At 50.1% G+C, this 13950-nt stretch overlaps 1 protein-coding gene across 1 annotated transcript; it reads left to right on the top strand.

Moving 5' to 3' along the window:
• The first annotated feature begins 3134 nt into the window (after window positions 1-3134).
• On the top strand, window positions 3135-12929 carry LOC128848397 (cytochrome P450 2C5-like). The gene is made up of 9 exons (XM_054048363.1): window positions 3135-3417; window positions 3682-3844; window positions 4771-4920; window positions 6294-6454; window positions 7065-7241; window positions 8017-8158; window positions 8950-9137; window positions 9988-10129; window positions 12454-12929. Exons 1-9 carry the CDS (start codon window positions 3241-3243, stop codon window positions 12633-12635), a joined length of 1482 nt encoding a protein of 493 aa, XP_053904338.1. The 5' UTR covers window positions 3135-3240; the 3' UTR covers window positions 12636-12929.
• Window positions 12930-13950: the final 1021 nt, after the last annotated feature.

Below are 13950 nucleotides of genomic sequence, written 5' to 3'. Positions count from 1 at the left end.
CACGGGAGGTGGAATTTGAATGAAATCTCTTTAATGCAGCAGTAAACTTGGTGATGTTTCTTACTGCAGAGGATTGTTATTATATATTTACTATAGCAGCAACCAGAGGTCCCATCATGCTAGGTGCTCTACATACACACAGTAAGAGACAGTCCCTGCCCCAAGGAACCTGCAGTCTAAATCAGTGGTTCTCAAACTTTTGTATTGGTGACCCCTTTCACATAGCAAGCCTCTGAGTGTGACCCCCCATATAAATTAAAAATACTTTTTTATATATTTAACACCATTATAAAAGCTGGAGGCAAAGCAGGGTTTGAGGTGGAGGCTGTCAGCTCGCGACCCCCCATGTAATAACCTCGTGACCCCCTGAGGGGTCCCGACCTCCAGTTTGAGAATCTCTGGTCTAAACAGACAAAGGAAGGATTGGGAGTGAAGCCCAGAGCAACTGAATAACTCACCCCAGTAATGGTAGCAGGGCCAGGAACTGATCCCAGATGTCCTGAGCCTTAGCTCAGTGCCTGGGCCACTAGACCATTCTCACATTTACTGCGTGTCACAGAAATGACTGTGCCCAGAAAGCACAATTGCACTAGCAGCCTCTGCAGAAGGGTCAGAGCAGTTCTCCTAACTGTGCTGCCTCCAAATCAGAGGACAGGTGGTCAAAAAGATCCAAAATCGCCCTGCTATGAGCACGAAACCTCCGATTGAAACAAAACATTTCAACATTCTCCACTTTTTCATTTTGGCTCAGTTCAACGTCAATCGGTGTCCCCTAGTAGCTATGGTGTCTCATGGGAGTTGTAGTTTGAGTGCCTTATGCCCCCATTCTCTTCAATTGGCTGGATTCCACAGCAAGACAACACCTCCCACAATGCACTGCATCACAGTACATCATGGAAGATGTAGTCCAGCCTGGGAGTCCAGCCTATAGAGGCAAATGGGGGCATGAGGTAACCAAACTACAATTCCCATGAGGCAATATGGCAGCTTTGGCAGACATTAATATCGAACTGTCCCAAATTGATACATTTCAATTCTCTTTGACAAACTAGAATATTTTTGTAATTGTTCAAGCACAAGAAGAAAGTCAGAGCCAACACAATACAACAGTCGGTCTTTTTTTCTTCCTTTCTGTGCACTGTCCTGTCCCATCAAACACTAGGGTTACCATATTTTAATTTAAAAAAAGGAGGACACTCCACGGGGCCCTGGCCCCGCCCCAACTCTGCCCCTTCCCCAAAGTCCCCGCCCCAACTCCGCCTCCTCCCCTGAATGCTCCGCCTCCTGCTCCTCTCCCTCCCCTGCTACCCGCGAATCAAATGTTCGCGGGAAGCCTGAAACAGGGAGGCAACAGGGAGGCAGCAGGTAAGCTGAGGCTAGGGTGGTGGCGAGGCGCGAGGAGGTGCGGCCCTGTCCGGCCCCCCCGACCGAGCGGCTCCCTCCGGCGGTCGGCCGGCCCCGGCCAAGGGGCTCTGGCCCCGGCGTCTCCCGCCCGGCTCGGCTTGGGCCCTGGGGCGCCGGCCCTGGTTGAGGCAGAGCGGCTCCGGCCCGCCCTGGCCCTGGCGGCTCCGGCCCAGCTCGGCTCGGGCCCCGGTTCTGGCTGAGCGGCTCCGGCCCGGCACCGGCCCTGGCCGAGCACCGCCGGATGGCGGCTCCGGCCCGGCACCGGCTCTGGCCGAGCACCACCAGCCAGCGGCTGAGCACTGGCGGCTCCAGCCTGGCACCGGCCCTGGCCGAGCACCGCCAGCCCCAGTGGCTTGGGCACCCTTGGCCCCGGTTCTGGCCGAGTGGCTCCGGCCGAGCACCGCTGGTCCCAGCGGCTTGGGTACCCCCAGCCCCAGTTCCGGCCGAGTGGCTCCGGCCGAGCACCGCCGGCCCCAGCGGCTCGGGCATTCCCGGCCCCGGGCCCAGCAGCTCCGGCTCAGCTTGGCTTGGGCCCCGGTTCCGGCTGAGCGGCTCCGGCCCGGCACCGGCCCTGGCCGAGCACCGCCAGCCGAGCACCGCCGGCCCCAGCGGCTCCGGCCCCAGCGGCTCCAGCCTGGACCCAAGCCCCACGACCCCTCCCTCCCTATTTTCCCGGACATGTCTGGCTTTTTGGGATTTCCTCCCAGACAGGGATTTGAGGACCAAAAAGCCGCACATGTCCGGGAAAATCCGGACGTATGGTAACCCTATCAAACACTCCCTGAAAATAGAATTCACTAGGTTCCTAGAAATTACTCTATACATATGCATGCTGTCATACTATATAGCTCCCTATTGGGAAGCTATCTATCATAACAAGTCTGATTCGAGGTTGACCCAACCCAAAACAAAATATTTAGTTTCAATTTTCCCAATAGGAAATAAAAAAAAAAAAAAATTCAGCAACACTGAAATTTTCCCATGGAAAAATGTTGATTGTGCAAATTTTTCCATATATATAAAACCCCACAGTGTGATGGAAAACTCCTGACCAGCTCTAGGGGCAACACTAAATCAAGTTAATTTCAAGGAATGGGCTCCAAGCCCTGACTGCTCTACCAACTGTTGTGGCTTAACAATCTTGTTTCCTATTTTGACCAATGGCTCTCTCTCCCCGTTACTGTGCCCAAGGTTCATAAAAACAAGAGGGGCAATGCCTAACTAAGGCTCTGATCCTGCAATGGGATAAGTACAGGCAATTCCTCGCACTAGTGCAGATTCCTAGTCAGGACGGCCTGCACGGACCCTTTTGCAGGATCGGAGCCTTGCTGATTATACAGGGGCGTGATGAAACCAACAATACACAAAGCAGAGCAAATGGAAAAACCAACAAACCAAGAGACGGGGTGGAGCTGGGGGCACATGTTTATCTCCATGCTCTCTCGGTTATAGACATCTTGTTCTGCGTAGCAGCGATAGAGAAACCTTTTCGAACAAACAGTTCCTGCTGGTGTCCGTTCCAGTGCGGATGTGTTCAATTAGTCACACACATGACACAACATCATCTCTGTGTCACTGACCCTTAGAAGGGGAGATAAGGGGTCAGAGACCAAGATGCGATAAGAAATTACATTAAGTAACCTCATGTAGACACAGGTCAGTGTGTCACTGGAGGGGACAGAGATGCCCAGGAAGAGGGTGCTATATATAGAGAAGCCGGAGAGCAGATCTGGGCACCTCTCCACTCATCAGTGGAGTGCAGCATTTCACCCAGCCTTTCTGGCAAGTGAAAACAGTTCTTTTGCTGCCCTTCTGTGAGGGAGGTAACAGACAAGGATGGATGCTGGACTGGCTGGGATCCTGAGTCTCTTTTTAATCCTCTCCATCATGTGCTTCATGCTTTGGAAAAACAATTGGAAACGAGACCAGCTCCCTCCAGGACCAGCCCCGTGGTTCCTTCTGGGCAACCTGTGGCAGAAAGACGTTCTGCCCCTGCACAAATCCTACCAGAAGGTAAGGGACTTCCTTGCAGGCTAGTCTCACATTCCTGGCCTTGGGATGCCCTTGGTAAGTTGTTCCAAAGGCTAGGTACACTCTAAAACGTAGGCCTTAGTTCTCCACCTATCTGTGCTCAGTTGGTTACAATATTCATTGTTTGTCACAGATCTTCCCCAGTATTCAAAATCCCACCCCTATTGCAGCTTTATGGCTCTTGGAGAGATTGTCAGTGATTTCTTTAGCTGATTAACGGAGCCCTCTCTGTACCTCTGCCCCTAGCTCTACAAGAAGTATGGTCCAGTGTTCACCGTCTGGCTTGGCCCAAAACCGGCTGTGGTGCTCTGCGGGTATGAGGCGGTGAGAGACGCTTTGGTGGGTCATGCTGAAGAATTTGGTGGACGCGCTGCCATTGCCATTCATGAGAGAGTGACGGATGGATACGGTGGGTGTTTGGGTCTCTCCTCTTCTAGGTTATTTTATTGCGCCTTGGATTTATGGTGAAGTCCCTGACTGCAGAGATCTGAGAAGAGAATGGATGAAAGCCCTAGACAAGAAAGGATGTTCTAGTGTTTAGGGGACTTGCCTGCGCCTTGGAAGACGTGGGGTCAATTTGTTGCTCTGACACAGACTTCTTATGCACTCTTGGGCGAGTCACTTAGTCTCTCTGTGCCTCAGTTCCCCATCTGTACAATCAGGGTAATAGCACTGCCCTGCTTCACAAGGGTGTTAGGAGGATAAATACATTGAAGATTGTGAAATGTTCAGCTAACAGGTAATGGGGACCAAATGCATACCTACGGAAAACAGCAGTCCCCAAGGGTGTGGCATTTCCCCACCCCTTATGCAAGGGACAAAGAAGAGCTAGTCAAAAAAGGCCATTCTAAGAAAGTTTTCAGGAGTTGATTTCATTCTGTTTGGCTTGAAATGGTCTTTTTCACAGTTTTTCATAGCATTTTTTCACCAGGTTTTCCGTAAATGAAACATTTCCATAACTATTTTTAATAAAAAATGTGAACAATTTTGTTAACCTCAACAATTTTTCACAAAGGAAGCTGCTTTCACTATATGTGGATTCTGGCATGTTACATAGAATCACAGGCCATCTTAAACAGAGGCATTTATTAAATAAAACGAACTACAGACCCAAACAAACAGACTTCCACACAGGTTGAGTTCCAGCTTTGTCACCCTTGTTTACCAGGAACCACATCCTGTCTGGAATTTTGTACAGCACACCCTAGAGACATCTACTGGCTGAATGATATGCTGCTCATAGTTAATTTTCCAGAAGTTCTGGACTCTTTGTCTTTAGTAACCTGCTGTGGGTTTTGACAGTCAAATGATAGATTTTTAACTGCATCTTTTCAGGGCTCGTCACTGGTAGTGAGAAGAAATGGAGAGAGCTCCGCAGGTTCACAATCACTACACTGCGGAATTTTGGGATGGGGAAGAAGACAATGGCACAGCGGGTGCAGGAGGAGGCTCAGTATTTGGTGGAGGCGGTAGCAGACATGGAAGGTAATTTGAACCCTATTCATTTCAATGTGCTGATACAAATAGAAGATACAGAATAGCCTTGTCTCAAGAAGCAACTCATATAAGTAAATGGGAGAGATCTTTATAGGAATAGGGACCTATGCCCTTACCTTAAATGATTAAGGGCCTGCTGGAAAGCCCTTTGAAATCAATGGAAAGACTCCAGTGCTCTGAGCCAAGCTTTTGGGCCCAGACCCTCCAAGCTACTGAGGAGACTAACTCCTATTTAAACTCCTAAATACCTTTGAGGACCTGAGCCTTAGCATCCCTCCCTTCCTTCCTGACAACCTGCTTCTGTAAAATAGTCAGTGCATCACTGAGCCTGGATGCAGATAGGGTAGCACAAATGCACCCAGCACAGTTATTGCGGGAGAGATTGGGGATGGACCCTGTAGCTTTTGCCCACAAATCGGATTGATATTGGGTAACTCTCATAGAAAGGTTCACTGCAAAAGGGAAAAAAATCTGAAGCTAAATTTCACAAGGCGACAGCTGTGAGAATAACACATTTCACTCTGAGTCCCAGCCCCTGAATGCACTTCCACCTAAAGGGCTAAGAACTGTGAGGACCCCGCAGAGTGTTCCTATGTTCCACTGGATGATGTATTTTTCCACATCCAAAGAGCAAACTGATACTTTCACCCAGAACGATCTTTAGTTTGGGTGCTCTCTTAATCTAAAATAAGAGAGAACAAAAATGTAGTGTCTCCCTGAGAGAGCGAGAGAGCACAGTATGTGCGTCTCCTTTGACAATCTGCACTGAGCTCTGAGTACAAAAATGGCAGCAGAGCTCTCCACAGAGGGAGAGAGCGTAGAAATGTAAAGCACAAATAAAAACAGAAGAGTTACATAGCTAAATATGCCACGTGCTGGACTGTAATGGGTAGGTGAATGAGTTCCATCCTTCCTCCCCGCTACAAGAAGCACAAAGACAAAGCAGGTTTTCTGTGAAGATCCAGAGGTGAGAAATGGGCCTCCTAGATGCCAGCAAAGGAGAGGAAGCCTTCTGGACCCCAAGCTCAGAAGATTATGGGTGGGGTATTTATTGGGCATTCCTACAGAGAGGGTAGGAAATCTGTGTGCCCCTTCTCAGTCTCACTGTGCAGGTAGGAGTGGATGGGGCCAGGGAGCTGAGTGAGTCATTGGACCTTTCTCTGGACAGAGACTGGGTGGGACTCTTTATCTTGGTGGTTTTTAGATTAAAAGGGTTCCATCCTAGGGTTAATTGTAGTGATGGGCAAGAAGGGCATTATGTTTACAGGGGCAGGGAGGAACTCGTCTGCGAACAAACCAGAGATGCATGTTGCATTTGACTCTATTCGTTGTGCTCTCCCTTGCCTCCATGGATGCCGCAGGTGAGGCGTTCGATCCCATATCCAGCGTCAGGCACGCTGTTTCTAACGTGGTTTGCGCCGTTGTCTTTGGGAGTCGTTTCAGCTACAAAGACCAGGCCTTTCTGGAGCTGTTGGGCATGATGGGGAACTACAGCAATTATTTCATGTCTCCCTTCGCACAGGTATGTACCAGCGCCTCCCCTCTGAGCCCATGGGGTACCTCCCCTCTGAGCCCACGGGGTATTTCTCCTCTGAGCCCGTGGGGCGCCTCCCCATTCTGATACATCTCCCCGTTCAGTTCAACTCTCCTTAACATCAGTGGCAGCTGGATGGATCCAAAGCCTTCTGCAGTAAATGGAGAAACTCACTGACTTCAAGAGCTTTGGATCAGACCCCTAGGCCCTGATACAGGGAAGCAACCCTCTTCAATGCATGTGCTTCAGTGGTGCCCTGAGTGAGGGCCATGAAGAGCATTTTCCCTCTTCCAGCCCTGCTGTGCATCAGCTGGTCCTGTGCAGTCCCAGGCCAAAATCTTCCAAAGTGGCCATTGAGTTTTATGGGGCCTCCATTTTTACTGGCCACTTTTGGAAACGCAGCTGTCAAAGGTGTGGCTGATCGGAGTGAGGTGTTGTCACCCTTGGATCAGGGCTGGAACCACATGTGACTCCACATGTGAGAGAAATGATCAAGCCCTGCCACCACATCTTGGGAGTCGGGGGGATGAAAGGGGTGCACCCACGATCTCAGAATAGCCCGATCTCAGAATAGCCCTATCACATCTCCTGTTCCCAGGTGTACAACACCTTTCCTGGCATCATGCGTTACCTGCCGGGACCACACAACAAGGTCTTCAATGAAAGTGAGAAGTTGAAGAACTTCATCCGAAAAAGGATTGACTCTCACAAGCGGACCCTGGAGCCAAGCTGTCCCCGGGACTACATTGACTGTTTCCTTATCAAGTCAGAGAAGGTACAGCAGGGCCTGAATGCCTTGGGGCTATTTCTAACTCTAATGACAGTAACAAGCAGGGACCCCATTCAATGGGCTTATACGACATTGCATTCAGACCTAGGTACTGACTGATCAACATGTTATGGATTAATAGATGAAGGGACATCATAATCCCAGCCTGGCCCCATATCTCCAGCTCAGCCGGTAAACTGAGGCTGGGTGCTAGAGTAATAGCAGACTCCCAATCAAGGGCTTTGCTATGAGACTGGCCTGCTCTGAGTCTTAGCTAAGCGGCATCTTGGCCTAGCAGCTAAATCTGGGATTTAGGTGATCCTGGTTTCTCTTCCTCTCTCTGCCACTGACTGCCTGTGAGACCTTGGGAAATTCACTTTCCTGCTGTTTGTTATTCTGTAAAATATCAGTAATAATTCCTACCCCCCAGGCTCGTGGTGAGGCTTAGCTGCCATTCCCAAAGCACTTTGTGATCCTAAGACAGAAGTTGCTACTCGTGAGCTAAGTGACCCGTGTATTTTATAGAACTATCTGGGGAGGTGGATGCTGCTCAGGGCTATGAAATGCCGAGGACCCCAGATAATGCTGAGGGTGAGGCGAATCCCAAAGCATGCCAGAATCCAGCAAAGCTGCTGTTCACAATCAAATGAACCCGTCTTCACTGCCTAGAGCTCTGGATGTGATCCAAACTCCCATCGCAGGCACGCTGTGCAGCCTGGGGATGATTTTACAGCGTTCACTTTCTTTACATCCACCAAGCCACCCCTCTATCCATTTCCAGGGAAAGAGCACGTCAGGGGATATATTCAGCGATGAAAACCTGCTCATGGCAGTGTTTGACCTCTTTGGTGCTGGGACAGTGAGCACTGCCAATACCCTGTTGTTCTTCTTCTTGGTGATGGCAAAGTTCCCACAAATTCAAGGTACAAAGAACAGAGGTTGGGGGGGGGGGGGGGGAGTTTCTTTTCAGTGGCTTTAAGCCATGATGCAGCAAGGGGACTGATTCAGATTCTCTCCCTCTGAGTGTGCTCAGCTGAAGTGCCCTATAAGAACAGACTAGTAGGTCCTCTTAACACTGTCCAAGGACCCCTGTGCTGTGAGGGGCTTATGCAGAGATCTTTGCTGGATCAGGCCCATTACACACACATGCATGGCTGGATGGTTAAGGTACTGTACAGGGTCTAGTCGCAGTTCACCCTTCTCTCCTCGCACCCTGCCTGAGCAGGATACACTGACTGAGCCGGGGTGGGTGCCCATGGCATGCTCCACAATATGTGGCTACCAGGTGCCAGGATAACCAGAGAGAGGCTGAACCAGAGCTCTGCGTTTCCTGGTGCCTGTTCGGGAACGTCTCTGCACTGCAATCGGAGGTGCCTGCAGCCCAGGCTGGCATACCCACGCTAGTTTTAATCTCATTAGTGCGGCTAAAAAGAGCAGTGAAGACACAGCAGCTACATGAGCATGGACCCAGGGGTGCTTGGACAGCCCATGCCGCTGCATCTTCTTGGCCATTTTTAGCTAGCGTGGGCAGGCCTACCCGGTTGCAATCTCACCTCTGGCTGCCGTGTAGACGTACCCTCAGGGGCTAAAACCAGGCCTTTCACTCTGGTTAAGCTGCTCTGTGTTTAATCTCCAAGCTCCCTCACACCGAAGACAAGGGGAGGTCAGTGCAGCAGCTTTACAAAGCAACAGCTCTGAGTCTAATCCTTTGCAGCCAGGGTCCAGCAGGAGATCAAGGAGGTAGTGGGGGCGACCCGTGCCCCCAGCATGGAGGACCGGGTGAGGATGCCGTACACCAATGCAGTGATCCATGAGATGCAGCGCAGCCAGAAAGGGCAGATCGAGAACTTCCCCCGGGCAGTGACTCGGCGCACAGAGTTCCGGGGCTACATCATCCCCCAGGTGCAGTAACTCCTCAGGACGCTCTCAGGGGAGGGGTGGAGGGCGAGCCTTGGACTGGAGCTGCATCCCCTCCCCACCGAATTGTTTGCTTGTTTGTAAAGGTCCTGGCTCTTTCCCAGTCTCTGGCAGCACCGCACTTTTCAGCACAGCGGGCAAAGGGTTGTGACTCTCACAACTGATGCCGCTTCGAGTTTGTGGCGAGTGTGATTCCACCTGCTTTGGGTTCTGATGATCTGAACTCACCTCTCCCCATGAGCCATGCTGCTGCAGCCCAGAGCAGCACAGGTGCTCCAGACGGGCCTGCCTTTCTCCCCATGGCAGGGAGCTGCTAGACTGACAGCCTGTGAGATGCTGGAATGTGCTCCCCCCCCGCCCCCCGATCTCCTGGAGCCTCCGGTCATGCCGTAAAGCCCATCTGTTTCCCAAGCATGTGAAGTGAGGGTGGGCTACAGGCCCAGGCTCATGTGACTTTCCTGTGTCCAAGTAGGCGGGGCAGCCCTGTCTGTTAATCTTTAAGGGGTCAGCACCCTGAGCTTCGCATGGGCACCTCTTGGGGTTTTTATAAATCTAAAATAAATAATTCCTGGCCTGGTCTCAATTTCCTGCGACACAGCTCTGGCTCCAAGCCAGCCCTGTGCAGAGGGGCTACACAACAACGAAGATCCACTTAAGCCTTCCCTGAATGGGATGTCAGTTGTTACTTTCCTTGGCCCCTTTATTTACCTTCTGTGCACAACCAGACTTTCCAGCTGTCTCCACTGCAGGCTGCTTCTCTGCTGATAATCAAGGTAATCCATTACCGTATTTAATGTCTGCTTTTCCTGTCTCCTTCTATCCTTTATCTTCACAGGGCACAGCTGTTATTCCATTGTTCAAGACTGTGCATTCAGACCCAAAGCACTGGAAGACTCCAGAAGAGTTTAACCCAGGTCATTTCTTGGACGAGAAGGGGGAATTTAGGCCAAACGAGGCCTTTATGCCTTTCTCTGCAGGTAAAGCCTGGGATTTACAAAGGTCTCTGGCTGCTTTTTGCTGTACAACGAGAATGTGTCAATGACCTGGCTCCTGCTCCCAGCAAAGTCAACAGCAAAATGCCCGTCTGAGTCTGTCTTCACTCAAAGTTAACTCAGGCTCTTCCCCAGGCATTGTCCCTAACCCCCCTCCTGTCCACACATGACCCACGCTCACTCAAGTGTAAAGATGCTTTCAACCCCACATAGCTGGCCCAGCTCAGTTTATAGGCTAGCACTTGGGTGCTGCTTTCACTCGGGCAGGTAACCTGCCCACTTTGCAATGAGGAGGCAGGTTAAATCACTAGAGTGCTGGTGGTCCCCCAGTTCCTTCCCACAGTTCCCCTGTGTGTTTGGAAGGACAGACAAGCTCACCCACAAGTCACTGGGAAAGAATCACAGAGCAGCTCAGCTCACTGCAGCACCATGGGATGTGCCCCCCAAAATCCTAGCAACTCACACGGGATTTTTTATAGCACCAGTGAGGACAGAGCAACTCGGGTAGGGATTTTCACACCCAGGCAAGGCTAACCCTGGTGCCGATCACCCATGCTAACTCTGCAATGAAGTCATATGCTAAGGAGAGTTGGATGGGAGTTCTTGGGGTATTTCTACACTGCAATATATGCCCAGGGTTCACACACAGGCTCAAGCCTACATCCCTTTCTGTCTACACACAACTCATGTGAACCCATGGCTTGGACCTCACAGGGGTGCAGGGTCAAGCCAGGAGCCAGGGTCCAAGCTCTGCAGTGTAGACGCATCCCCACTGGATTCGTGCTTTGGGAGACCACCATAAGCATCCCATGACCAACTTCCTTTGTCCTCTGGACAGTCAAGTTTGATAGACAAATTTTCCCACACTGCACCTCAAACAAAGGGCTACATTTTGGCCACATTTTGAGAGGGCGCTAGGAAGTGTCGGACCTGGATGGTTGGACTTGGGCTTGCATAATGCAGTGGAGATGGTGGCGCCCCAGCTTGGGACCCAGGGTTCAGCAATTCCTAACCTTGGGTTACAAATGTGTGTAGATTCTCAAGCCATAGGTTAACAAACCCAGGGTCTGCTAACCCTAGGCTTACATTGCAGTGCAGACATACCCGGGAAGTGCATTTCAACCCTGGCCTATGCACCAGTTCTGAAGGATTAACTGGGACTGAAGTGGTGCATGAGCCTTGTGTTGGCTCCTTTGCAAAGGGCTGAATTTCACCATGATCACGGCTTGTAATAAGCATTCCACTGTAGGGTAGGACAATTATGTTCCCAAAGCCACTTCCAGCTCGTGCTGAGATGTTCAGTAAGGGATCAGATTGCAAATGACTGCATGTGGTGGTTCAGAGGAAAGAATTTCACACTTGTCTGGATGCTGCTTGTCTGCAGATAAGCAATGCTTGGGGAGGGCTGATTATACTATGTGTAAACTACACACACTCAGGGGAATGCTCTGTTCCCCTCAAGTGGTGGCAGAACCCTCTAGGTAGGTTGATGGAGCTACTACAACGTTACCTAATGGAGCTGAATCTTTTAGCTCAGACATTAGCAGAATATGCTTTTAGACTCTGAGGTTGCAAGTTCAATTCCATCTCCCAGTGATCTGACGGGGGAGGGGGATGCAGTTTTGTGTCACCTGTTTTGGCATTACACGCCAAGCACAACTTGTTCTGTCTTTGCAAGTTAGATATTTTGGGTAGGATTTTCAGAAGTGCCTGAGGGAGTTAGAGGCACAAGCCCCATTGAAAGTCAATGGTAGTTAGGCACCTCACTCATACGGTTTTGAAAATCTCTCCCTTGTTTCTGGGAATGTCAGATTTTGGGACGCTCTTGGTTTCATTTGGAGGGATTACTTGGGTGGCATGATCAGGTTGGCCGAAGTGGGGATTTGCCCAAGTCTGTCCTTGTAACAGGATTCCATTCTGCTCAGATCTCACAGAAATCTCTCATTGATCATGGCAAAAGACAGATAAATAAATACTCCCATCGCCCAGTCATACAGCAAACCAGTGGTAGAACTGTGTGTGGAACCCCAGAGTCCTGGTTTTCATGTCTGTCTATGAGGCTTCAATGATCTTTCGATAAAGAACAGCTGTGGGGGCCCTGAATTATTGCTCACACAGCATAGGAGGAAGGGCCTTTGGCCATTAAAGTAACGTGTGGTTGTGCTTTGTTTGGGTAGAGGGTAGGTTGGTGGGTCTCTGAACCCATGCCTATTGAACTCAAGAGAAAGCCTCATATTGACTTCAGTGGGTGTTGGATCAGGCCTTTAGCCTGTTTCTGTCGGTCTGTCTCACTTCCTTTTCTTTCCCAGGAAAGCGGATGTGCCCAGGGGAAGGGCTGGCCCGGATGGAGCTGTTTCTCTTCTTCAGCACACTGCTACAGAACTTCACCTTCAAGCTAGCAACCGATCCCAAAGAGATGGACATATTATCTCTGTGGGTGGACTACCAGAACAAGGGGCCATACTGTAAATTCCACCTCATCAGGCGCTAAGCGTCTGCCTGAGAGTGTGAGCAAGAAGGGAGAGAGTCGCTTAGAATATTCAAAGCAATTGGGATGTACTGGGCTGGAGAAATGAGAATGCAGAGGAAACATCCACTGTATGCTAACAACTGATTGCTGAGAGCAAGGGTGGTTAAAGTGTTGGACCGGGGCTCAAAAAATCGGGGTTCAGTTCCCAGCTCTGACACAAACTCACTGTGTGACCTCGGGCATGTCACTTAATCTCTCTGTGCCTCAGTGACCCATTTATAAAATGCAGATGACAATAGTACTGCTGTTCTCCCACCCTGTGTCTGTCTTTTCTACTTAGACATAATGGCGACTGTCTCTCTTGCTAAATATTTGTACAGCATCTAGCACAATGGGAACCTAATTTTGGCTGGGGCCTTTATACCCTGCTGTAACAGAAATAATACCAGCCACCCCTGGATTGTCACATCAGTGTACCCTGTTCATTGTTTCAAGTCAAGAACAATGCAAAACGAATTCCCTTCACTGCCCATGTCTACTGCAAACACCCCTTGGTGGAGGCAGATGATTGTACAGAAAAAAAGAGGATTTAAAAGTAAAATACAAGCTTTAAAACTGCACTAGCAGGCTGGGGTTTTAGTTTCAATCGGTGCAATTTTCTAAGTCCGTCAGTGACTTAGGCTCCTAAGTCCCATTTTCAAAAGTGATTTAGATACTAAGGAGCCTAGAGACCTAGGCTCCTAAGGGTGAGATTTCCAAAAGTGCCTAGTTAGGTGCCTCACTTCTATTGAAAGTCTATGGGAATTAGGCACCTGGGTCATTTAGGCATTTTTGAACTTTTTACTCCACATCTTTAGAGACATGCCTGAGGCCATGTAACTAGCAGGCAGAATTCTTAATAAAAACACCCCTGGTAAATATGCACACACACCCACTTACTTGTCAGTACAATAATTTGTCAATAGGCCAGGATTTTCCCACGGCAGAACATACCGGTATTCATGTAAAATTCTCCCCAGTACTGAGGACTCACATGAGGCCTTCCAAGCCCCCTTGAAGCCCTGTGGGTCTTGCATGTTCTCTTGGCACCGGACTGAAGTTCATTCATAATGAAGACCCAGCACATTTTCAAAAGCAGCCTCTGATTTTGGGTGCTCAGCTCACCAGGGTAAGGGAGTGGAGGGCCAGGCCCAGGTTCCCGTAAGTCCTGGACTGGGTTGTCATGAAAGGGGCTGCTGGCTCCATTGCAGGCACAAATTTGTGACTCAACCCCACTTTGATCCTCAGATTTGCTGTGTCACCGGCTCTGCTCCTTTGTACCGGGAGGGTGGACTGG

The sequence above is a fragment of the Malaclemys terrapin genome, chromosome 13 (assembly GCF_027887155.1).
Source record: "Malaclemys terrapin pileata isolate rMalTer1 chromosome 13, rMalTer1.hap1, whole genome shotgun sequence".
Taxonomy (NCBI): domain Eukaryota; kingdom Metazoa; phylum Chordata; order Testudines; family Emydidae; genus Malaclemys; species Malaclemys terrapin.
This window is presented reverse-complemented; position numbering and strand designations above follow the sequence as displayed.

Excerpts from the sequence above, each read along its gene's own strand:
- LOC128848397 (XM_054048363.1), top strand. The coding sequence starts at position 3,241 with ATGGATGCTGGACTGGCTGGGATCCTGAGTCTCTTTTTAATCCTCTCC. Across the intron at positions 3,418-3,681 it reads TGCACAAATCCTACCAGAAG|CTCTACAAGAAGTATGGTCC; the intron begins GTAAGGGACTTC and ends CTCTGCCCCTAG. Across the intron at positions 7,242-8,016 it reads TCCTTATCAAGTCAGAGAAG|GGAAAGAGCACGTCAGGGGA; the intron begins GTACAGCAGGGC and ends ATCCATTTCCAG.